Below are 26,976 nucleotides of genomic sequence, written 5' to 3' on the forward strand. Positions count from 1 at the left end.
AACTCCATGCCCCCGGATCTCAGGCAGGAAACCTGTCTCCTAACTTTTAAAAAAGAAACTCAAGACATGGCTTTTCGGTCGAGCCTTTCCCTGTTCCTAGTCCAATAGCATGACTCAGAACTGTTCCCATCTCCACTGTAATTAAACTAGCACTAAGACTCGCTAATATGTCATAACGAGATTGGCTCCTTGCCTCCCTCCCACACCCTACCTGTATATAGTATACTATCTCTGTTTTCCCCCCTTTAATTTCCTATCCCCAGTTTTTGCTCCCTTGTTATAATGTAACTTTATGCTTCATCAAATTTTGTCTTTTGTTAATTGGTTATGGTTAACTGCTTAGTTCGATGTAAACAGAGTTGATTTGATTTGTATCAAGAAAGTCGGTATATAAAAGCCTTAAATAAATAAATAAAAATAAAATGTATTGGTCAATGCTGCTTAACGTGCTTTGCTAATGGACTTGGCCACAGAAGCAGTCCAGTGTTTTTTCCTTAATGTCTATGCATCAGTATTTAAAAAAAAAAAAAAAAAAAAGGGGGGGGGCATGGCTCATGCTGGTTGTCTCTGAATCCAAATTCCTCTTTACTTCCACCACCCCCCTCCTCCTTTGAAGCAGAGAGCAATGTTGCAGTTGCATCAAAAGCATCAAGGCTTATTGGTTAAGGGTTGTAATCCAATGCCTTCTGTTAAGGGTAGTAACTGCTACTCTGTGGATGTTACCCTCATGCTAATCGGTTCCCCAGACCGTAAAAGTTGAGGTCCTTGTTGGTTGCTGTCTAAATTCAATTTCCTTTTTGTCCTGCCATTGAAGCAGAGAGGAATGTTGGTGTTGCATCATAGTATTAAGGCTTATTGATTAAGGGTAGCAACCGCCGCACCAGCAAGTTATCCCTCTGCACGATTTCTTCATTTCCTTTAGGACTTGTCCATAGAAGCAGTTCTGTGCTTTTTCCCTAATGCTTGTACATATTGTATATAGGCTATATGCCACTTCTATATACCCACATTTAATATTTAATTTTAATTTTATCCATATGTTACAATGTTCCTTATATTAATTGTTTAATCAACTGTTATCTTGTTACAATGTAAAAATAGGGCAGTTCCGGCTCTATTCAACCTGTTATCTGGAAACCGATGTGATATCTCGATCGAATGTCGGTATACAAAAGAAATAAATAATAATAATAATAATATCAGTATCCGAGACCATGGAAGTTCGGGCCGTTGGTTGTTGTCTGAATCCAATTCCTCTTTTCTCCCTGCGGTCTAAGTGGGAAGCAGTATTGCAGTTGCATTAAAAGCATCAAAGCATATTGGTTAAGGGTATTAATCTCCATGCTTTCTGCTAAGAATAGTAACCGCCGTACTAGTAAGTTACCCACCCTGCACACTTAACTCATTTCCATTCTCTAGCCTGTAGAGATCCACAATGCCTATCCCATGCCCCTTTGAATTCTTTGGCTGTTTTCATCTTCACCTCCTCCTCCGAAAGGGCATTCCAGTCCTCCACCCTCTCTGTGAAGAAATATTTCCTGATGGTGGTTCTGAGTCATCCCTCCCTGGAGTTTCATTTCATTTCATGACCCCCAGAGTTCTGTTTTCTTTCCAGTGGTAAAGGTTCAAAGTCCATACATCATTGAAACCTTTCAGGTACCTGAATGTCTGTATTATATCTCCCCTGCACCTCCTCTCTTCCAGCATATACATATTCAAATCCTTCAGCCTCTCCTCATAAGTCTTCTGATACAGACCCCCTTCTTTGCACCATCTCCATCCTATCTCTGCCCTTTTTAAGATACGGACTCCAGTACGGAACACAATACTCCAGATAAGTCATCACCAAGGACCTGTACAAGGGCATTATCGCCTCCTTTTTCTTACTGGTTATTTCTCTCTCTGCAGCCCAGCATTCTTCTGGCTTTAGCTATTGCCTTGTCATATTGCTTCACCATCTTCGGATCCTCAGACACTATCACCCCAGGATCCCTCTCTTGGTCCGTGTACACCAGTCTTTCACCCTCCATCACATACAGATCTTTTGGATTACTGCATCCCATAAGAACATAAGAAATTGTCATGCTGGGTCAGACCAAGGGTCCATCAAGCCCAGCATCCTGTTTCCAACAGGCCAAACCAGGCCACAAGAATCTGGTAAGTACCCAAACACCAAGAAGATCCTATGCAACTGATGCCAATCAGAGGCCATTCCCTAAGTCAACTTGATTAGATTATTGTTCTCATTTTCTCTGGATTAGATTATTGTAACAGTCTTCACTTAGGTTTATCTGATTCCACTTTGAAACCTCTGCAGCAGATTCAAAATGCTGCAGCTCATTTATTGATAGGATCTCCAATGAGACAACACATTACACCTATTCTGTTCAAATTACATTGGCTCCCAATTAAATTCCGAGTTAAGTACAAAGTATTATCACTAATACACTCGCTGATATATGATCCTGACTCGACCTGGTTATGCACCGTTTTGCGGCTCTATAAACCAACCAGAAGCCTCAGATCTGCTAGTAAGAATTTACTTGATGTTCCCACAATCAGGCTTGCAAGATTAAACATACCCAGGAAAAGAGCTTTTTCCATAGCGGGTCCCTTACTCTGGAATTTGCTTCCAAACGTTCTGAGACAGATCACCAGTCACAAAGAATTCAAAAAATCAGTAAAAACATATTTATTTAAAGAAGCTTTTGCAGGACAAGAAGGAATGAACATACAACAATCATAAATTTCACATACTTATCGATTCCCTGCCAATTATACTATGTAAACTCTATGAAAAAACTCTGGGAACCTTGTTCCTACTCTAATTTTAAGTTATTTCTGACTATACCCTTGTTTGTATAAGATTCAGCATAGTTAACTTAAAGAATTTGAGGAGTTACAGTTAGAATTAGGGCTTAAAATTATAAATTGTATTTTTTTCCTTAACTTTCTATTTTTCTGTTTATTTTATGATTTTCTATATTTTCTATTTTAAATTTTTTAACTTAATTTAATTTGTAGTTATCTCCTATTTTTATTTTGAAATTTGTAAACCGTTTTGGTCAACTCCTGTTGCGAAAGACTGTATAGAAATGTTTTTAAATAAAATAAATAGCAGTTAATGGACTTCTCCCAGATGCATGGCTCCATACTTCTTGGCATTGAATCCCCGCTGCCAATCTTTGACCACTCTTCAAGCTTTCTTAAATAACTACATTCTTTCTACTCCTTCAGGCTGTCCACTCTGTTGTAGATCTTAGTATCATCCACAAACACATATTTTAGCTTCTATTCCTTCTGCAATGTCGCTCACAAACATATTGAACAGAACTGTTCCCAACACCAATCCCTGTGGCACTCTGTTTAACATGGCTCTTTCTTCAGAGTAGGTTCCATTTACCATTACACGCTGTCTCCTATTGGTCGGCCAGTTTGTAATCCATGCCACTACCTAGGCGCTCACGCCCAAGCTTCTCATTTTATTTACAAACCTCCTTTGCCGGGACCGTATCAAAAAGCTTTGTTGAAATCCAAGTAGATCATATCCAACGCTCTTCCTTGATCCAGTTCTCTAGTCACCCAGTCACAAAAATCAGTCAGCCTTTCCTTCCACCCAGCGAAGTTGCCTACCCTCAGCCATCCTAGATGCTGAAGAATGTATAGGCCATTTTATTCGCTCCATTTATGAGGCATTCAACACCTCAACATACAACTCGACAGCATCCATCAGAGCACATTGCATGGCCTGGTTGAGAACCAGTAGCCTCTGTGACGATGTTCACACAAGTTGCCGAGAAAACAACATAGTGCGGTCCAGTTCTTGTTGACGAGTCTGAAACAGCCTTCTGCAAGGCGCCCTTACTACTCTTTTAAAAGACAGTATTTTCAGAGCCAATTTCAGACAGTATTTCCAGAATTTTCAAAGATACCTTATACAGCCTCTATGTTCACAGCAGCAGCAGTAGTTAACTAGCATGCACTAGATGGCATTGAATGCTCACAAGTCCAGCCCAAGCCTGGACCAAGTTATTCACCACACTTTGAACGCAGCAACAATCCTCGAGTAGGAGGGAGAATTCTAAAACTTCCTAGAGGAATGGATCAAGATTACCAAGGACTGCTGGGTTTTCAAGATTGTGGATTTTGGATACCACTTGCATTTCTCTGGCTTTTAATGCTGCTACATTCCTCAGCCTTCAAGCTGGATCTTTCTCAATCAGCGCAACTCTGCCTGGAAGTGGAGTCCCTCCTCAAACAGTGGGAGATAAACCTGTTCCTTAGCATCAGCATGGCCAGGGGTTCTACTCCCATTACTTCCTTATCCCCCAAACATGCAAGGGATTGAGACCCATCCTGGATTTAAGAAGCCTGAACAAGCATATAACCTGGGAGAAAATCAAAATTAACTCCACACAATTCTTCCTTTTATCCACAGGCAAGTGGATGCTCACTCTAGATATGAAGGATGCTTATGCTATTCCCATCCATCCCACCCACTGGCATTACCCATGCTTCATAGTGGATTTCTCCCACTGTTAGAAGGCTCCCCTTTGGCTCTTCAGCAACATAGAAGATATTCTCCAAATGCCTAGCAATAATAGTAATAATAATAATAATAATAATAATAATAAATCTGCAATTTCAAGGCATCAGTCTTCTCATACCTGATTGGCTTGTGACAGTTAATTCCCAGAGAGGTGTGTTTAACCTCCCTGAAAAAAATAAATACAATTGCTTCAATCGGGATTTCGACTGAATTTCAAGAAGCCTTCTCTAATTCCCTTCCAAAAATACAATTCACTGGAACCTGATAGATTCTCTTCAGGAGAGAGCTTGCCTTCCAATAGAGCACACAAACACACACTCATGTCCCTGGTCTACAATGTGATGAACATGGATCAGTCATCAGCCAGAGACGTAATGATTGTTCTCAGCCATACGGTAGCAGCAGTACATTTATTTATTTTATTTATTTAAAATCTTTTGTATACCGCCTATACAAAAATTTTGGGAGATCTAAGCAGTCTACATAAAAGAACATTCATAATTCAAAGCAGAGGAGATGGGGAAAATGGCGTTCAAGGTAAAAGGGTTTAAAATACAAGAAAATAAAACAATCGGACCAATGCACTCTACCTTTAACAACAAAGTGCAGATTTTGAAAGAAAGTTATTGTTCTCTTTCTGCACAGCTCTGTAGTTATGTATTTTAGCTCTATATACCTGCACAGACATTTCAACTTGGCAGATTTTTTTTTTGAGCCTGCTAAATTGAAAAATCATTTCAGAATTCTCATTGAAGTAAATGAGGAGTTGGAAGAAGTTGTTGACTGGTGGCACAAAGCCTGTTGATATTCTGGGAAAAGATCTTTGTAGAGAGTGGCATAAAACGCAAGGCATCTTTGAGGCTTGGCTACACATCGAGAAATGAAATTTGTGCTCTCCAGTCTCTAGCACACTGTGTTTTGAAGGGTTTATTTGTGTACATATAAAGGCACTCTTCCCCCATTTCCCCACCTTATTATTGGGCATTCTAGGAGGCAAGGCCTCCCCATGAAGACTTCTTATTTTAATTTTATTATGTATATTCTGTTATCTTCATCGTTCCTTGTGGAATTAAATACCTACTGCTTGGCAGCCATCCCTAGGATTTAAACTGATCTGAGTCTACCCAAAATCCGGAGCTCCTAACCAGCACTTTAATGCTCAGAATGCCTTTTCTTTCCCGTTCTCTCTATTGTGACATTATTGTAGCATTAGATGTTTGAGATTAGTCTGAAGTAGTGTGTCATAAAGGTAATTGTAAACCTGTGAGAAAGAGAAGAGTTCTCCCTCCCACCGAGTCTCATGCATGTTACTTTCCCAAACTGCTTCACAGCTCATTAACAATTATTGCAATGTTTAGGTCTACATTGCATAGTTCACGAAGGATTCTGATGAAACCACTGCTGTTTCACAACCAATGCATTAACTAAGCTTTCTTTCATGTAAGGGGGACCCCCAAATCTGCCCTTAGTCTTACGGCACAATGGTCCGAACAGGCCGTGCCCCCTGCTAGTGAGATTATTAAGAAGTGATGCTCCTCACCTAGGCGATGCAGAGAGTTTTTAGAGTAGATTCTTGGAGCAGTCAGCCTGCCTACCACAGTCTGAAGGTGCCACCTCCCTCAGAGTGCCTCGATTTGGGATCTTTCCTTTCAAAGGGAAATTTCCAAGTATCTGATCTTCTCACAACTGAGGAGAATCTGGAGCAAAGAATTCTTGTCCCTTGAAGGGGACAGATACCCAAGGGATGGAGATGTACCCAGTACTTCCAGTAAGGAAAAGGGTTGCAACAGGAAGACCCCTAAGGGATTTGAAGAAAAGAAGTTATCAGAAAGCAGACATTCTCCATTTGTCTTGAGAGAAGTTTGGAGATGTGCTTACTGAGAAGGGAGTTTTGGAAAAAAGGGCTTCTAGTCAGCTTCTAGCTGACTTTTTTCCAATCTGGACCTCACCAAAATGATAAAAGATATTGTAATACAGGAGGAGAGCGGCCTTCAAACCAGATACTCGCGAGGAACTACAGGGAGGATGATTCCTGTCCCAAGAGCTGACCTGGTTGGGATAGCAATTGTTGCTGCTGAAAGTGACTGATGTTTGTCTGAGTTTTGTTTTACTAGCCATTAGTGCATCACTGCTTTGGACGTCATGTGCCCCCCCACCCCCCCAGTCCAGACCATGACTACCCCCTATGCTTTGAGTGGGGAGTACCACATGAGATGATATATTTACTAGTATGATTTATCTTCGGGTTCGTAGCCTGAGTAGCGGACGAGACAGGGTCCCGGTCACCCTGATACCACAATTCTGTGTCCTTCCCAAACAACATCTCACTTGTGGCACTACAAACCAGATAAAATTATCACACCAGAATAAAACAATAATTAACCCTTTTCATAGTATTGTGTAAGTAGCCAGTAAATCCAACCAGAACATTAAATGGGAAAAGTTCAGTAGTGAAGTATAATATAAACTTGCAGTTTTCTTATTTCAAATCAAGCAATGCAAAAATAACCATGGGTATGCCCTGTTAGCCAGGGCAATCAACATACTCATATGGATAATTAAAAGAAAAAAATTAGGGAATGTTAATAGAGAAAGGTGGGAAGGGAAAAAGGTAGTGAAAATATATAGCTTTCAAAAATTGTCTTTACCCCTGAGTACTCAAAAGAATGTTGGGGAAATAGATCCACTCCAAAATCACCAGTTCATAAAGGGTGCACCCTGTCCCAAATACAAAATTGTGTGGGGAAAAAACCAATCACAAAAATGAAGAACTGCCTTTTGATGGTAGAGCTGGCTAAATGACAAACCAATAGATGAGCACTGCAGTATTTGAAAGGTGTCTCTCTCCTGGGGTTCTTCCCCAAATGGTTTACTTGGTACTAAACAGAAAGCTGGCTTGATTTCAATCTCGTATAGAAAGATCACGCTCCACCAGTTTCTCCTTCTCAGCCCTATTTTGTGCAAATGTACCTACCAGCAAGGGGTTTATACTTGACTTTAGCTGAAAGGCTAAAGTGATTAAGATGAGATACTAAATTTGGGGACAAAAGGCAAGGAAATAAAACTTCCCTGTCCTCGATTAAAATGCTATCTGCAAAATTTAGATTTCTTAACTCAGTCTCTTAGGAGGGTGATCAGCCATGTGCTCCTGGGCCTGGATATCTTTGGAAAGGAAGTCTATCAGCTCCTGGCCCCTCTGTCCCTTGTTAGGATTTTACATGTAGCTCGGCTATGAAGCAAAAACCGCTGTCTCTCTTTCTTCAGAGCACAGACATCTGTCTCTCCCTGTTGATAATTAGCTCTTCAGGAGAACTGATTGCAGGGCTGCCAAATGCATTCCTCTCTTCCTTTCTCCTGCTCGTGGCCATCCCTGCCCCGCACACACAGAGCCAAATTGTGCCTTTTCTACCTTAAATAGTCTTCCAGAATTCCTTTGGCTATGTAGTGCTGTTCTCTGGGCAAGTTAAACAGTATAGCCCTGTGAATGTTGGATGCTGATTCTTACAGAACATTTGCATTCACAGGAGAACAGACAGGGGCTTTGATGTATTTTTATATTCCTTCATCTGGGCTGCTGCAGCTTGCAGTCTCTGCAAAGCTGAAAACCCCTTTTTGACAGGTCCAAAACACATCACTCAGATACAGACCTAACTCAGTCTACATTGTAAGGCTCCAACACACATGACAAGCTCATGGGGGCAGGAACCTGGTCTACAGTAGCCTGCCACACTTTGTTTTACCAGCCATCAATGCCAGAAAAGTGTTTGTTTATTTTTAACTGTTTTGGAGTCTGTATGATGATTTTTTTGTTTGTTTTTTTGTTTGCTTGTTTTTGGGGTTTTTTTGCTTTTGACTGGGCTGATCAACAGAAGAGCCCCATTGAGGAAAACCTCTAAGGGCCTTCAAGAATTACCTTTTTTTCCCCTCTGTGCAGGTACCCCAGAAAGTCAAGGGACCAGCTCTAGGCCATGAGCTCCTGTATCTAGGAGCTCATGGCCTAGTGCTGAATCATCGGAGCAGGGGTTACATTCAGAACAGAGGAATTTGATATATGATTTATCCATTATTGGTTTTTACCGGAATCTGTGAACTTTCCAAAAGTGTCTGTTTTAAAGGATTAAAAATAACAGTGCAATACTGTTATTTTTAATAGGGCAATACTGTTATTTTTAATACTGTGGAGGGCTTGAGTTTGGTTCCAACGTACTAAGCATTGAATCCCAAGGTTATCCACAGAAAATATTGCTACTGATTGGGACTGGAAACTGGGAATCCTCCTACCAGCTGTAATAGCCTATGCACTTGTACTAGAAAAGGGCACATTAATAGAGAATAATTTGCTACAGGTAGTTTCTTTCTTACTGGGCTATAATTCCCTAACGTACTTGTCATGCGACTCAGGAGCTGGCCTTACTGAACATTGGACTTGCGAGCAAGTTATAGTATTGGTCAGAAACCTATGGTGGAAAAGCATATTTCGTATCGGAGCTTTCCACTCATTTTGGCATAAATTATCTTTCAATAAAATAGATAGGACTGGCTAGCTCGTTCAGGAGGTAAATTTCTTTGTGCCTGGATTAGAAAAAGAAATTCAGTGTATAATTTAAGATCATCATGTTTCTAGCCGTCCGACATAATCTTTTTCTCTAGTTGGGTGTTATTCAGAGGCAGGTTGTGCTATGACATGCAGTTCTCAGAGGAAAGAGCTGTATGGTAGATTTTATCACTGCAGAGGTGCTGATGGCTAGGGAAGTATCCATTAAATTGAAGTTTGCTGCCACCTACTGTTTTGAATAGAGGAGATCGTGTCCTTTTGCTTCATCATAGGAATACAATTCTTCCACCCGCCCCCCCCCCCCCCAATTGACACCTATGCCGAACTGGTCAGGGAGAAAGTGACATGGCATAGTTTCTCCGTGATGTGACTTGTATGTAAGGTTTGTACCTTCTAGTCTGGCAGAGGATTCTAACAATTTGTTTGAAATGCTGTCAGACACCCCGCCCTTTTCAGACCATAACTGAAAGGGGCTGTTTGTTTCCCTGGTTTCATGCAGGAAAAAAAAAAAAGAGGACTTAATCTAAACAGCTTTTCCCTCGGCTTTCAGGCCAGTCCTCTACAGAAAGATTGTTAAACCTGTTTTTCAGCACATTCCAATATTTTAGGAGGGTGGAGAAAGCAGACTAAGGGAGTGCAGAGCATGTCTTTACTGGCATTACAAACAACCAGGATAAAGTTTCTGGAATATATATATATATATTTTTTTTTTAGCAAACTAGTGACGGATGATAGGATTTTACTCCCTTTTTTAAGTGCTATGTGAGAGTGTTTGTTTATTTAAAGCAGTGATTTCCAAACTTTTTGCAGCGCACGGATTCCTTTGGCATCAAACTAAATTTCAGGGAGCATTCTCACCATGAGATCCTCGCCAGCCGTGTGCTCCCGCGCTTAGGCTCATGAGGAAACCTGGGAAATGTTGGCATTATGCTCACTTTGAGGTTTGCGGAGGGTTTCCCTCAGCCTGTTCTGGGACTTGTGCGTGAAACATTTCAGATGGGCAATGTACTCCTGATGTGCAGGTGGAAGCTACCACCAAGGTAAAGGTTTTCAAAACTGCCAGAGACCTACCCTGCTTCCACCATCAAAAGGGTCTCTTCTAGATTCCTTCAGCCTGCCTTATGCCATCTAAGCAAAGTTAAAGGGCACCCGCACCAGAAAGTTCTGCCGTTCTTATGTGCACCAGAAAATGCTCGGTAGCATCCCCATTCTCTCTGTCCTTGCTCACCTGGCTGTCTTTCCCCTCCTGTCCCTCCTTCTCTTTTCTTTATCCTCCCCATCCTCCCCATCCTCTACTTTTCCTCATCTTTTCTTCCCCACCTCCGCCCTTCCCTATCCTCTCTGTAACTCTCGGGTGTGCATATAGATCCCAAAGCGGAAGGCCTTCTTCCCTAAATCACAGAACACAGCCGCTGCTCCACACTCTTGATCTGATCCCACAGAGCTGCCACTTCCCGATCCTAATGTAACCAGTGGCACAGAGCCGCCATACCTGGCCCTACTCTAATCAGCAACGCAAACGTGCCCCCCCCCCCCCCCCATCCCCTCCCACTGTGATCCGCACCACAGAGCTGCTGCTGCTGCTTCTGCCCTCCTGTTCTGGTCTGCACTGTAGCTCCTCTCCTGCATCAGGCAGGTTGCAAGGTAAGGACCCCTACATAACACATGGAGGAAATGCTGTTTTTATCTTTTTGATATTTGCTTCAGATTTTACTCTTAGAACATTTCTAGTATATTTTTGAAAGTGAAAACACTAATGGCTTCTGTCTTTTTTTTTTTGTTTTTGTTTGTTTTATCTTGCAGTTGTTCGTTGGTCTTGGTTTTCCATATGAAGGACCGGCACCCCTGGAAGCTATTGCTAATGGCTGTGCATTTCTGAATCCCAAATTTAATCCACCCAAAAGCAGCAAAAATGCAGAGTTTTTTAAAGGCAAACCAACCCTCCGTGAGGTGAGCACTGTATCAATGGCACAGACATTTCTGCTACTGGAGCTTAATATTTCTTCATCTGTAATGAGGATCTTGGTTTATTATTTGCTTGCAGTTTAACCTAACAATTGTCGTAAGGTATCATTGCCTTTTTTTGTGCAAGCACTGTCATTAGCCCTTTAGTTTAATCATTTACTAAATTATATAATTTTTAAAAGATAGCTCATGCACTTCTTTCCTTTGTGACAACAGCTGGTGACGGGTAGCTATCTGGTCCTTGAAGGCTGAAAACAAGCTTAGTTTTCAGAAGGACCAATATGTGCAAATTTAGTGTTTAGATTAAATGTGTGCATACACATCTCATGAAAGTTCCTTGTGAGTAGCCTGAAAAAAAACAGTCCTGTGCAGCTCTCAAGGACTGGTGTTGTCCTCTCTTACTCTCTAATATATCACTGAATCCCATCTTCCCCGAGGTTGAAAGATGTTGCCAATCTAATGTGCTTATTATTGCTAAGCACTAGGTATTTTCTCATGTTATGACTTTATCAAAACATGAAGCGTTCCATATTAAGCATATTTGTCCACACAGCCGAAGAGCAGTCCTAAAGTTAGCTGGATAAACATATGTAGCTAACTAAAGGCCTGATTTACTAAAGCTTTTCTCCCATTCTGTGTCTAAGGGAAAAATTATTTCTTTCTTTCTTTTATTTGTGTGTTTTTATATACCGAAGTTTGGTACATGCCTTCACTCTGGTTTACAGATATAACAACTCATTACAATGAAAGATAAGTTAGATATAACAATGATATAACAATTATTTTCATAATAACTCGTTACAATGAAAGAGAAGTTAGGTATAATAATGATTTTCATAACAAATACAGCTACGAGAATGAATACAGTAACAGAAATAAATAGGTAAAGCAACTTTATACAATGCGTATCATAACTGTTATAATAGGTCCGTTACCTAACAGTTAAACAGGTCCACTAGTTAAGAATTTAAATTTATTAATTAACATAGGGATATATCAATTTGCAAGGGTAGATTGGATATATTTATATTTGTTAGCAGTCGGGGTAAATTATTGAAAGTTTAACTTTACTGGCAGATTAGGAAATTGAATGCCACTGAAGAGCAAGGGTCAAATTTATTCGTCTGGGTATTTACATTGCAATGGTTTCTTGACATGGTATTAATATTGGTTGTTGGTGGTGTTAACCTATGCCATCTTTGTAAGTTTGTTTAAATAGGAATGTTTTTAGTTGTTTTTTGAATAGTTTTGAGTCATTTTGTAGCCTGAGTTTTTCGGGTGGAGAGTTCCAAAGGCGAGGTCCTTCTATAGAGGCCGCTCTATCTCTAGTTGTTGTAAGGTTAGCCGTTGTTACTGATGGTATGGCGAGCAGAGCTTTATTGGTAGATCTGGTGTTGCGCTGTGGTAAATGCTTCTGGAATATAGAATTTAAGCATTTTTTTTCATTGTTTATGGTTTTGTGTATTATGGTGAGTAATTTGTATTCTACTCGTTTCGCTCTGGGCAGCCAGTGTAGTTCCTTTAGTATTGAGGTAATGTGTTCTGATCTTTTGTGATTGGTGAGTATTCTTGCTGTGGTGTTCTGTAGTAACTGAAGGGGGCGAGTGCAAGATTTGGGAAGGCCTATTAGTGAATTGCAGTAGTCGAAGGTTGTGAATATAAGGGGTTGAAGAATAGTTCTGAATTGTGGTTGGTTTAGGAGCGGTTTTAGTCTCTTCAGTATTGAGAGCTTGTAAAATCCTTCTTTGGTTTTCATGGTTATGTTTTTTGAAGTTCATTTCAGTGTCGAGCCAAATCCCCAGGTCTTTTACGTTTTCATTTATTTTGATCATGGTTTTGTCAATTTGTATTGTGTTTTTGGGTTGTGTAAGATGGCTTTTTCTTTTAGGCAGAATACATTCAGTCTTTTCCATGTTAAGGCATAGATTCATGTGGTTTAGAGTATTTTTTATTATATTGAGATGTTTGTCGGCTAGTTTGAGAGCATTTTCTATGGTGTTCGATACGGGCATGAGTAGTTGAATGTCGTCTGCATACATATAGTACGTGATGTTGAGGTTTGAAAGTAGGTGACATAAGGGGAGTAAGTAGATGTTGAAAAGTGTGGCAGATAGGGCTGTCCCTTGTGGTACTCTGGTTTCGAGTGGGATTAGTTCTGATATGGAATTGTTAATGTTTACTTGAAATGATCTGTTTTGAAGAAATGAATTGAACCAGTTTAGAGTCTTTTCGGTTAGGCCTGAGGAGCAGTGTTTGATGGTCGACCGTATCAAAGGCTTCTGATAGGTCCAGTAGAATGAGGATGTATTTTGTCCATTGTTGAAACCTTTTAGTATTGTGTTGGATAGGTTGAGAAGTAGTGTTTCTGTGCTGTGGTATTTGCGGAATCCATGTTGTGTGGGGTATAGAATGTTGTTTATATCTAGATGTTCAATCAGTTGTTTCAGGACTGTCTTTTCTGTTTGTTTGGCCAGGAATGGTAAGTTTGAGATGGGGGCGGTAGTTATTGAGTTCAGTGGGGTCCAAGTTCTTTTTTTTTTTTTTTTTTTTTTTTTTTAATGATGGGTTTGATTGTTGCCATCTTGAGGTTGTCAGGGAGTTCGCCTTCTTCGAGTGATTTGTTAATGATTGTAGTGATGGTGCGATGGTATGGGATAGCTCTTTTAGGGTTCGTGTTGGTATTTTATCAAAATTGCGGCTTGCTGGTTTTAGAGATTTGATTAGATTTTCAGCTTCGATGGATGATATAGTTTCAAATGATGACCATGGAGAAATTTTGGTGGTGTTTGGTTGTATGAAATTTGTGGGAGTTTTGATTGTTTTCCGTAATTTTACATATTTTGTTTTTGAAGAAGATTGCTAGATCCTGGCTTAGGTTTTTGTCTGTATGGTTGATAGCATTGCTCTTGTCTGAGGTTAGGTTTTTTACTATGTTAAACAGAGTTTTTGGGTTGTTTGAGTGGTTTTGAATTTTTTTGCTGTAGTAGTCTCTCTGCTTTATCAGGTTTTTGTAGATTGCAAGGTAGGTTCGATATCTGGCTAGTGTCAAGGGGCATTTGTTTTTGCGCCAATCTTTTTCCTTTTTTCTGAGTGTTCATTTGGCGTTTCTTAGATCTTTGTTGAACCAAGGATTATCATTCTTTCTTTTGATATTAATCTTTTTTGTTCTTTCAGGGTTTAAGTTGTTGGCTATATTTGTGGTAATTTTTTGCCATGAACGTGTTGCGTTGTTTATGGTGGTAATATCTATGTCCTTTAGTTGTTTCCCAATTCTTGTTGCAGTGGTTCAAGGGGGAATGGAGGTCTGTATTTGAAGGAGTATGGTTTGTTGGGTTCTTGGGAGGAGGTGGATACAACTTTTGTCTTGCAATTTATGAGAAAGTGGTCGGACCATGGTACTGGCGTGCAATTTACTGTGGGGTTTGCTTGAAATTTATCATTGGTGAATATCGGATCTATTGTGAGTCCTGCCTTGTGTGTTGATTTGTTTATTAGTTGCATGAAGTTGAGTGCAGTTAGTATATCCATCAGGGATTGAGTGTGGTGGGAAGGGGGGGTTTCGTCGGCGTGGAGGTTAAGATCTCTTAATATGATTGTGGGTTTCTTGTTTTTGATGGTAGAGGTGAGGAATTCGATTAATGGAAAGATGTTGTTCTCTAGTAGTTTGGGGGAGCAATAGATCAGTATTATTTGGAGCTTTGTGGAATTGAATAGGGCTATTTCGTATTGTTTGGCCATTGAATTAGGGACTAGTTTCATAGCAAGGTATTTTTTGACTATTAGCATAATTCCACCGCCTTTGCGGTATAATCTGGTAATTGAGAATATGTCGTATGTGCTATTTGCTAGTTGGTTAGTTATTACATTGTCTATAATTTTGAGCCATGTTTCTGTTACAATGAAATCAGGTTTTTGATCTTGCAGCATGTCTGTTATTAGCATGATTTTTTTGGTTATAGATTGAGTGTTTATGAGTATGAAGGAAAGGTAAATGAAGTATTTTAGATGTCATTGATGGATATATTTATTAGGTTCTGTTGTTTCATTGATGGGAGTTTTGAGGTCTCGTGGTACATCATAGTTTTGTTGAGTAGTTGCATGTTGATTGTGTAAGATCTCTTGGGTTAGATTGAGATTATGATGTAAGGTTGATGTTCAGCGCGTGTTTCTGAAGGGTTTGGCTGTCAGGTCGAGCTCTTAAGTAGTATTTTGTCAAGTGTGGGAGTTCTGCGGGTTGTGCCTATCCCTCTGGATTCGAAGGTGTGTGAATGGAGTTGCTGGTGTGTGGGTCTCACTTCAGAGGTGGGTTCAGAGGTTGTTGAGGGTCTTTGAAAGAGTCGGACGGGCCATTTTAAGTGTGTGTTGTGACTCTGAGGTTGGGAGGGTTGTTGCTCAGATGGCGCTCTCTCATGTGAGATGTTCAAGCATCTGGTGAGAAGTAATGTCGGGAGTTGTTGCATGAGTGGCGGTTGACGTTAGGGGTTTGTTCGTCTGTTTGTCGGGATACTTCAGGGAGGTGCAGATCTAAGGTGTAGGAGTGTTGGTGTTTGAGGTAGTTGTGGGTGGATCCTTGGGCCGATGGCAGATGACCACGTCCCAGGGGGAAGATCCCGAGAGGGACAACCGGTTAGGCTCAGAGTATGGAGACAGACATACTAGTTCTTTTATTAAACAGTATATTGAACCACTAGAGGTGGCAGTTGTGAGTTGGAAGTGCCCGGCAGGGCTTTAGTTCCTCAGGTACTGGAACAGCGATCCTGGATAACTGAGCTGTAGAGAAACTGAATATAATGAGTAGGCAGGGTATGCCGAGTTCAGGAATGAGTTAGGCCCTCGAGGAGCGAGTACCTAGTTCCAGGAAAAGCTCTGAGAGAGAGATGGTAACTCACTGGTATAGTAGGCAGCGATGACTTCCAGGCAGAACAAGTATTCAGCAACCAGACCGGGAACATGGGCCCTCAAGGAGCGAGTACCGGTTCCTGACTGTGACCTAAAAAGCAAAGAGAGCGAGGCCCCCGAGGAGCGGGTACCCCTGGTAAGTCCGAAGAGGCAGAGCAGCTTAGGTAGAGTAACCCTTGCTAACTCGATTATTAAGCGATTTCTGAGACCTTATATATCTGGTACGGATGACGTCATCTCAGGGGAACGCCCCTGAGGTTCGCACCACTGCTGGTACATCAGTCGGGGCCGCGCCGCACGCGCGCCCTTAGGCTCTTGTGAATCATGGCGGATTGCAGCGTCGAGCCGCTCCGGGGATGCCGGGAGAAGTCGGCAGAATGACGCCGCGGCAGCCAACCTTCCACTTGAGCAAGAGGGAGTCGCCAAGGAGGTAAGGAGGGCGGAGTGGAGACGTCGAGCAGCGACTGTCGCAACAAGGAGTATTCTTCTCAGTATAAATGTGTTTCCTTGTTGGAAGTCAGCATGTGAGATGTCAGTAATCGGATGGGTGCCGATTCAGTCTCATCGCTGTCAAGTCCTGTTCCTGGTTTGAAGACTCGTAGTGGGGGTGGGGGCCAGTTGGGGGCCCAAGTCGAGCTCAGTGTTAGTGTTAGGGATCGGGTTAATGGGTCATGCTACGGGGCGCGCCAAGGGGCATGCTCCTTGGTCGCGCACCTTAGGCGCGCGACGCATAGTGCGCAGCACCTACGGCTCCCCTATAGCGTTTTTAAAGGTCCCACGTCACGTCCGAATGACGTCTCCGTTCCGGGGGCGGTCGCTGAGTCGCGGTCGGCGGGCGTACTGAGGCGGCAGTACCTGGTTGAGGCTTGGGGGGGGCTCTAAGGCCGCAGTCGGTGCCTCGTGGTGGTGCTCAGGAACTGTCGGGCGGTTGCAATGCTAGGGCTCCAGGTGAGTGTCCCCCGTCGAAAGAGGAGTCGTGGCTCCCCTACAGCATTTTAAAGGTCTCGCGTCGCGTCCGAATGACATCTCTTAGTAAATGAGGCTCTAAGATAGCCAGATAAGTGCCCTAGATATTAAAAAAAAAATAGCTCTTTAACTGATTAACTCACAGGTTATCCGGGTAAATGCCTTTGAATATGTTCTTCTTTAAATGTAGTTACAGTGATGGTCACCATCACTACTATTGGTAGGCTACTCCAGGCCTCCTTGTCTTCTGGTTCTTAAAAGTCCCATACTTATTCCAACACCCAGTGTCTTCCTCCAGTGTCTTACAGCAAACTTTGTACTAATTCAAACAGCCATCAAAACTTGTGAAGCTGAAATATCCTGTCACCTTGTGCCTGTTTGTTAAGGCTGTAACCATGGCCCCTCTTGTGAATATTACCCTAGTCTTCTTGTCACCTTAATGCAGCGAGCTATACTGTCACTCTTTATTGTAGCTATGGCTGCTTTATACAGGTTACGCTAACCTTGGTGGAAGCCTAATGCAGCTATACCACGGCCTTCTTGGAAGACAGCTCTACTTCCACTCTCTGCCATTTGGTTCTGTTCTTCCCTCTTTGCATTTCCATACGACAGCACTCTAGTCCCATCCCTCGTTTTCTTCTGTCTGTTTCCCCCACCTGCCCTTTCACTGGGCTCTGTCTTTCCTAAACATGTTTACATTTTCATGATTTTGATTGCTAGCAGCTCTATCTACAACACTGTCAGTAAAGAGGTGGTTTCTCATATTTCTTCTGCATCTTCCTCCCTGCAAGAAGAAAAAAGTCATCCTCCCGTACTCTGTTAAAGTGTGTCAGATAGTTGAATTTTTGTCCTATCCCTTTAACCTTGCTTTCCTCCAGCAAGTACATTTTGATTTTTACTTTATTTTCAAATTTGATATTCTGCCATTAAATTATCTTAATTACAATAAAATTGTAGAATATATTTACATAAAAATGACAGAATACAGTAGCAAAACAATTTGTCTAAAATGCTTGCTAAAACAATCAAGATTGTATTGCTTCTTGAAAACTGAATACATAGTCACTTACCTAATATCCAACAGCATAGTTTTCCAAAGATGGGGAGAAAAGTAAGAAAAGGCAAAACCCTGAGTAGCTATAACATCAGATAGGAGGAGGAACCTTAAAAATTCCTTATTGAGAGGATCAAAGAAAACATCTAGCAATATATTTTAAGATTTCTCAAAAGATAATCCTTATCAGTCCAGACATGGGTTTACTCCGCCTACTAGCAGATGGAGACAGAAGACCTTACCTTTATTCTGTGACATCAATACCAGTTCATAGGAAGGAGCAGTGCAGGTAAAAGCCAGTATTCTCTCTCCTGCAGATGGTAGCACATTCTGGACTGATGCAGTTCAATCCTTAACTTTTAGGTTTTGATCTACAGCTTCTCCTGTTAGCATGCACCTGATCTTTATTCCTAGGACAACAGTTTTTTGCTGTTTTACTAATGGAGCATTATTTAGGTTAGACTCACTGGTTGCTCATTCTAAGTGAGCCAGGTATCCATGGCTAGCTCAGGATTGTTTCTTTGGAGTAAGGAGGGCTCACTCTTTATACTCCACTCCTCCTCCTCCTCCTGCTCTCTGGTTTAGTTACCTTTTTGCTTCCAGACTGAAGTTAAAAAACAACAAAACATGATAGAAAATGAAATCTTGTTTGATAAAGAAGCTCAAAAACAGCAGGAAGAATTGAATCAACTTGTGGCTACACACAGTAAGGCAGAGCAGTTCAAGCTGAGGTTGTTTCAAAGCCTGGGATCCCCATGCTTCCCACTGGAGGAGAAGCCTTTCTACTGCTGATATCTTTCAGCTCTGGCAGACTGTCTCCCCGTGGTAGCTTTGGCTTTTTCTAGGTGGTGGACAGATTTCTTTTTGAGCTCTGGTAGATCCATGGACTTTAGGAATGTCAAATTAAGGTTGCTGGTGTGGGAGTTGCAGGAGCTGGCACATAAGCAGTGTGGCTGATTTCTATTGTCTCATATATCTGGGGGTCTGAGGCCTTGGGAAGAAAGGGGAGACAGCTAAGGAAGCCTTCATCTCACCTGCAATCATCTATCCAGTGGGTGGATTTCTACCCTGTTGAAGACCTGTAAGAATTCTACTTCTTTGGCTTTTATCCTGTCTGGCATTTGTTTGAAGACTGCTGCAAAGTATTGTCCATTCCTTCTCTTTCCCTGTTGTGGAGACCTACGCAGTAACAGGAATGGCTGCTGCCACCATGGAGCCAAATCTAGGTACTGAATCTGGGGGAGACTGAACAAGAAACCATCAGAAGCCCTACCCTCCCATCTTGGGGTGAGTGTGGTGGGTTCACTAGAATTGTTTTTATTTTTGTGCCAGGCCTACCGTGCTATACAGAGATCCAGAGAGGAAGGGGTTCTGGAAGCTAGAAGCAAGGGAACGCTCACTGGCTTTTCTCCCCATGGAAGGTTCAGCAGCTAAGCTCTAAAAATTGTGTAAAGAGATGCTGGATTTAGGCCAGGGAGATAAGTCTGCTATTCTGATGGACAGATCAGAATCACCCACAAATTTCAATGGCACACTTCACAGGAGTGGAAAACATTCAGGCTGATTTTCTTGACAGAAATATGTCTGGTCATGGGGAGTGGGAACTCAGCCAAGAGGCTTATCAGGAGATGATAGATTGGTGGGAGCATTCCTTATATGGCTCTGATGGTAACTCGCAAGAACCCAAGGTTCTTCATTCACCCGAAAGAGTGAGGCTTCAGCAGGATCAATACCCTAATTCAACCGTGGTTGGAGAATGAACTAGTATATATGTTTCTTCCTTGGCCTCTGATAGAGGAAAGGACCCTGAGAGGGTAGAAAATTGGTGCTAGCTGGTTATGTTGGTGGTTCCAGATTGACCAAGAAGGCCATTGTATGCAGATCTGTCAAGTTTGAGTCAGTCCTCCCTTTCAGTTTCTCATATCTCAAGGACTGTTCCTCATGGAAGATCAGGCTCCATTCTGTCTTATAACCTGCTCCTTATAAGGTGATGCTTGCACAGGAAGAGAAAACTTCAGCGTGATTTCTACCCTGTTGAAGACCTGTAAGATTTCTACTACTTTGGCTTATATCCTGTCTGGCATTTGTTTGAAGACTGCTGCAAAGTAATTGTCCATTTCACCCTGGTGTGCGGATATTCCTGCTATGTGAACCTTTCTCTGAGGACAAGCAAGATGGTAATCCTCACACATGGGTAACATCATCCAATGGATCTAGGCACGGAAAACTTATGTCAAAGTTTCTAGAACTTTGATTGTTTCTCTGAGAATGCTCCAGCATGCAATTTACCATGTGGCCATGTGGGTTCCTCTCTTGCTTCCTTTTTGTGGAGCCCAGTATCTTATGGTGAAGTTTATTTCTCTACTTTTTCTCGTTTTAGGAGTTTAGCTGCATTTTTGCTCTTTCTGAAATATTTTTGTTCCATTGGTATTGCACAGTCAACGCAGGGTCCCCCCCAGTTCTCTCCTCTATCATCAGGGTATTTGATGTTTTCGGTAAGTATCCTTTCATAGTTGGCCAGCGGGCACTGAGTGCACTGCTGCTCTGGGGGATCATCAATGGCCGCCACTATCTATTTCAACATTACGTCCCTTTTCTTTTGTAACTACATGTAATCAATGGGGTTCAAGCGATGCCCTTGGTGTGCGAAGACAGACTATCATGGACCTAATTGATAGATGTGCCCTTTGCCTTGGGGCATCGCATGACTTCCAGGGGTGCACCAAGTGTGTACAGATGACCCCAGAAAGATGCAGGGCCCGGTTGGAGAAAATGGACCAGCTCTTCGGGCTATGGAACACTGATCCATCGACATGGGCATCAGAAGCATCAACATCAAGGGAACTTGGAGCAGCACCAATGGCTGTCGAGCTATCAACATTGGCAGGGCCATCAGCTCCGTCAGCGTCTAAGACTTCCAGGGACACCGGAGATGGACCATCTCCCAGCTCTTCCAGGTCATCAGGTTCATAATCTTCAACCTCTGCACCAGGAAAGGACTGATCCAAGCATCAGCATCAATACTAAGTGCCAGGCATGAATATGCACCAGCCTTGGCCGCAGTTCCCCCAAAATGGCTCCTTGGTGAGAGGCGCTGGTTTGCCATGGTCTCCACTGATCCTCCTCTCTGTTCCGAAGAGGATCTGGTGACACCTGCTGGATCCCAGTCAGTGTTAGGATTGTGGACCATTGTGTTGGGGTAAAGTTGATGCAACCTGCAGGGAAGGCCCTGAAGGTTCTTACCACCAACTGGCAGAGTAGACTGTGCAGTGAGTGAGCTGGAGCTTCGCCTAAAGCAGCCTCTTTACCCTTGGGTTGAGCCTTCAGGTTCCGGGGGCTGCCAGGTCTTAGGTGGCAATCTGAGGTATGGAAAAAAGAGTAGTTCCAGTGGCTGGTCATGGTCCAGGCTGAGATGGAGGCAGGCAGCAAGCAAGAGTAAACAAGATACCGGCTATGGTCAGTTTCAAGAAATAAGTCCGAGGGTGGGGTGGGCAGGCAGGCTAGGGAAGAGAGAGGGCTGGAGAATGAAAAGGCTAGGCAAGACTGAAGACAGAAAGACAGGGTTGAAGAGATGAACGCAAGGCTGGATAGGCTGGAAGCACAGAGGAAGCAGAAACTCCTCATACTCATGAGTCTTCCCATTGCTGAGGCAATATAGAGTTGCATGGCCGGGGTTTAAATACCTGACCATGTGACATTATTGAGGGGTGCCGGCCAGTGAAATTCCCACCGCAGGGCCTTAAAATAGTGGCATCTGCTGAGTGTGCACGCCTAAGGGAGGGCCCTGTGGTCAGTGTCTGTGGCATCTCTAGCCACTTGAAACTGCAGTGTCCCAGGCCTCTAGGAGCAATGATGTCAGCAGAGCTGGGCTGCATGGGGTAAGTGAGCTGGCTCACAGGAGCAGCCTGCAAGTTGTTAAGCATAACAGTCTTGGCATCTGCGATCTTTGAGGAGGAGCTGGAGAGGCGAGTACAGCAGGCCATGGAGAAGGCACTGTAGGGTCTCGGCGTTGATCCATCAATGGTACCAGATCCAGCACAGTTGCTCCTTGAGCCCATGCTTGAATCCTTGCACGCGGTTATCAGAGTGCTGCTGACACCTTCACTGTTGTCTGTGCCCAGGACAGTATCGACACTCATTGGGTGATTGAGGCTGCCACAAACGGTCCGGTGGTAATTCTCAGTTCCTCAGAGGAACTTGGTGATGGGGGTGGCCTCTGGGTCCATGCCCACCCGGCCTGCCAAGTTGGTTCCTATATTGCTGGCCATGGACCGATCACCTCAGGGAGCTGTGCTGCATAGCAGCCTACCAGCACTTCAGGGGCCAATGTATGCAGGACATTCTGAAGCAGGTGCAGTAGATGGCTGAGTAGCTGCCTCAGCAGCAGCAGGATACCCTCCAGTCACTGGTGCATAAGGGTCTGGAGTGTAGAAAACACAGGGTCTGCTTGACCTATGATGATTTCGAGGCGGCATCAAGAGTCTCCACCGCAGGGATCAGAGCCCGCAGACTCGTCTGACCAAGGGCATCAGATCTCCATCAGGAGGTGCAGGAATGACTCACTCGTGTGCTGTGCACTGGAGAGAACCTCTGTGGAGATAAGGTGAAGGATGCAGTGGCACAAATTAATGACCACCATGCAACACTCCAAAAGCTCTCCACTGGCACTCGGGACCCATCCTCCTCATCCAGGAGGCCTTCGAGATCTGTCCCCAGGAAGTCTTTCTTCAGCTGAAGGAGATACTATCCTCTGCCATCTCAGTCCTGTCAGCATTAGCAGACCCCATGTAACAGCCCAAGGCAGTAGTGGGCCCCCAAAGTCCCAACTGGTATCTGGAAACTCCGGGGAAGGGGTTTAGACTGGGTCAACGAGAGCAAAGCCAAGCCCATCATACCTGTGGTGACAGACCTTTCGGTTGGGGACAGGTTGCGTTTTTACACGAACCAGTGGCCCAGTATAACCTCAGACCAATGGGTTCTTGCCATCATTCACAGAGGGTACAAATTAATCTTATTGAGTACACTACCAAATTGCCCTCTAAGTCCATTTTGGGGACAAAGAAAAACAGGGTGGATGCATCCATGCTTAGGACAATTTGAACTAGAGCAATTTGGAAATTTATCACCACCAGGGCAAGGAATCCTAGAGGGACGGAGACTCGGATGCACTCTCCCAAAACCTGAGTGGCCTGAAGTCACTAGGATCGCAAGGTCCTCCAGGCTCTTCACATGTGCATGTGTGCCAAGGGAGTGTAACATGCTGTGGCGGCCATGTGGCCCAACAATCTCAACATTTGCCATGCTGATACCTGCTGGCTCTGCTGAATCTCCTCTGTGATGGTCATCAGGGTAATGGCCTGCTGCTGCAGCAAGAAGGTCTTGGCCTGAGCTGTGTCTAGCAGGGCTCCAATCAAGTCCAATTGAGGTGACAGGTTGGCTGAGATGGGACTTAGGGTAGTTGATGACAAATCCTAGTGACTCCAAGACCTTGTTGGTTCTAGTACATGGATCTTTTGTCCCCAGCCCGAGAGGTGCTCTTTACCAGCCAATCGTCCAGACAGGGGAAACGTGAACTCAGTCTGCAAAGCTGCGCACCATGGCCAGGCATTTTGTAAAGACTCTCGAGGCAGGAAATGGAGGTTTTTAAAAACAGAAGAGTTTAAGCTGGTTTCCCTAGGCACCTTGATCCCTTTCCTGCAAAAAGGAAATTGGTCATGCTCTCTCGATCTGAAAGACACATACATTCACATTAAGATCTTCCCCAGCCACAGGAAATATCTCCAATTCATGGTGGGAAAGTAGCACTTCCAGCACTGCATTCTGCCGTTTGGACTAGTATCTGCCTCGCAAATCTTTACAAAATACCTGGCCATGGTGCGCAGCTTTGCAGACTGTGAGTCCACGTTTCCCCTGTCTGGACGATTGGCTGGTCAAGAGCACCTCTCGGGCAGAGGCCAAAAGGTCCATGCACTAGAACCAACCAGGTGTTGAGTCACTAGGATTTGTCATCAATTCCCCTGCACATTTTGGACTGCAAAAGAGCCTTAGCCTTCTCTCTGGAGCGAACAGAAACTCAGACGGTCCACCCAGTTTTTTGTTTCTTTTGACCAGAACAGATTGGAGATCGCTGTTGCCAAGTAGACTTTCCCAATAGCTAGCAGCCTGCATCTCCTTCTGTTATGCCCAGGCCAGTTTGCGTCTTGTGGGTCATGTCAAGGCTCACTCTGTTGAACCATGGCAACACTGATGTTCTACTTGCGAGCAGTCCACATGGAGGAGATCTGCAGAGCTGCAAAGCTATTATCCGCTCACTCACATTGCATTACTGTTTAACTAGGGATGGCTGACACGACAGCAGGTTTGGGCAGTCTGTCCTTTGGAACATTTTTGAGGTATAGAATCCAACTCTGTTCCTGCCTAGGTCCTGTTATTTCTGTTCAGGCTTCCCCCCTCCAGTCACCAACAAAACTTGTTGTTGTGCCCGTTGGCATCTGTTTTATTGGACCCCTTTTTTGTTGGGGGAGATGCCTATAGCTAGAAATTCACCCATGTGTGAAGACTGCCATGCTGCTTGTCTTTGGAGAAAGCAGAGTTGCTTACCTGTAGCAGGTATTCTCCAAGATCAGCAAGATGTCAGTCCTCATGGGCCTGCCTGCCTCCCTGTGGTCTCCACTTCATGGGTTTTATTCCGAGGGGACCCTGCATGGTATATTGCATGCCAGAGCATCTCAGACAGTCAAAATTCTAAAAAATTTGACATGTTTTCTGTGTTGGGCTCCTTCTGATAATGTCACCTATTATGTGAAGACCATCCTGTTGTCCTCGGAGAGCACCTGTTCTCCAATTGTACAGACTATGATGAATCTGTAGAAATAAAGGTTACATCAGCTTCTTGTTGCAGGCTTTGTATCACTTTAGTAACCTTCCTCTGAACTACTTCCAGAATAACACATTAACAACATAATAATTATACGTAACTGGTTTACATGAGCTTTCGAGATCATATATGTCCCTTCAGGAGATATTCCAATATGTGGTCTCAAAACGTATGCACATCATCTTTGAATAATTTTCAGTATGTTATATTTTACTGATCATGTTCTGTTATCCACCTTAGAACAATTTTTGCATAGGGTGGAATATAAGAGGTTAACTTTCAAACATGCACGAAGCGTGCCCACGCTATATAAAATACATGAAATTCTCTCCAACATGTTTGCATATAAAGAAAATATGTGGCATGTATTTTAAACATAGCCGCATATGTTTTGACTTATCTGGCTAAGTGGTGACAAATATCCGGCTAAGTAGCGCTATGAAGACTTATCCAGCTAATTAAGATAGCTGGATAAGAAAGGAAAAGTGCTACTTGGGTGGATAAGTAAAATAAACTGATAACTAGTCTTTGACTTATCCGGCTTTCTTATCTGGCTATGTAATGCATTTTTACGACTTATCCAGCTTGGAGAATCAAAAATTATCTGGATAAATGGTGGATATCTGCTGTGTGCACATATTTGTGCTCCTAATTTTAGTAATTTACATGAGAAAATATAACTCCTGTATTTTCCTTAGCACTTGGCTTTTATGTGTGTAAATTATCAAATTTTATAGCATGCATTCATGAAGAAAATTACCATTTTAACAAATTAGTCCACCAGTTTGCCCAGCCTATCACTAGGTTATCAAGACTCCCCTCCCCCCGGTTCTTCACCCTGCAGTCCCCCCATTTTACCCAGACCCTCGCACCATCAGCATTTGACTATAAAGAATTCTATTCTGAATTACAGCTGACAAATAGGTGTAAATATGCGCAGGTAACAGCTGTACAAATGTTGCATTCGCAGGTTTTAAAATAGCAGCTTATAAGCGTAAACGTTGGCCCCTTCCCTTTCTTATACAAGCAGATTTATTCATGCACCAGAACTTGCTCGTGTATGTGTGAGGTTTATAAAATAGCACTTGCGTGAATATGCGCTATTTGTGCATGCATTTGCTAATTTTTACGTGTACAACTCTTTTAAAATTCACCTGTTTATGTTTTGAATAATAATGGTTCAATAAAATGAGTCACAACCTGCAAAGAATCAAATAGTGACTTCCTTCTTACTCCCCAAATCCATGAAGTTTTGCTATTGCAATTGCACTTAGTTGGCAAAAGAAGAAAAGAAATGAGGGAGACAGTTTAAACATTTTGAAAACACCATTTGTTACTGTACTGTTCAGAAGCTTCCATGTATTTAATGTTCTGCCTATGGTGATGGTATTGCGGTTTCTCTTTCCCTCTCCACCCCCGCTTCCAACCCTCTACAGCTAACATCTCAACATCCTTATGCAGAAGTTTATATTGGGAAGCCACATGTCTGGACAGTGAATATAAATGATCCGAACGAAGTTGATAAAGCAGTGAAAGGAATTTTGAATCAAAAGGTAAAAATGAATAATTTTTTTTTATTCTCCACACTGATATTTGGACCTGACTTTTTGTAACCACTAAACAAAGCTCTTTAATTTTATAAAGAAATAATTTTGGTATTCTATCTATCATGTTAGGGGTCATGCTCTGAATATTACAACATGCGGGTAAGAGTTGCTAGTTTAAGGATTTGACGTAAAGTTCTTTACTGATTGCTAGAAAGAATGAGAAAAAATGCAGTGGTTCTCAACCCAGTCCAAGGAGCCTCCCCTGCCCCAAATCAGTCTTGTTTTCAGGCTATCCACAATACATATACTTAAGATGTGTTTATGTACATTAACAGGTCTGATGCATGCAAATGCATCTCATACATTTGCATTGTGGATAGCCTGAAAACTGGATGAATTAAGTAGGTGCTGTAGGACTGATGACCTCTTATGTACGTAAGTGTGTGTGTGACAAAAACTACAACTTTCTGCAGTTGTCATGGCTGCTTGTTGTGAAAGAAGTTAAACCAATTAACCAACAAATATGTGACATCTACTATGATATATTTTATGCTGTTTGCAGGC

The 26,976-nt window shown here is 42.8% G+C and overlaps 1 protein-coding gene across 3 annotated transcripts in view; it reads left to right on the forward strand.

Annotated features, from left to right (window-relative positions):
- Positions 1–26,976, forward strand: part of MGAT5 (alpha-1,6-mannosylglycoprotein 6-beta-N-acetylglucosaminyltransferase) — a 422,238-nt gene that overhangs the window by 351,850 nt on the left and 43,412 nt on the right. For all 3 annotated transcript variants that reach the window (XM_029605357.1, XM_029605355.1, XM_029605356.1), the window contains 2 exons: positions 10,908–11,054; positions 26,302–26,418. In XM_029605357.1, the coding sequence (XP_029461217.1) occupies positions 10,908–11,054; positions 26,302–26,418 (264 nt within the window). The remainder of the gene's footprint in view (positions 1–10,907; positions 11,055–26,301; positions 26,419–26,976) is intronic.

The sequence above is a fragment of the Rhinatrema bivittatum genome, chromosome 6, assembly GCF_901001135.1.
Source record: "Rhinatrema bivittatum chromosome 6, aRhiBiv1.1, whole genome shotgun sequence".
Classification (NCBI taxonomy): Eukaryota; Metazoa; Chordata; class Amphibia; order Gymnophiona; family Rhinatrematidae; genus Rhinatrema; species Rhinatrema bivittatum.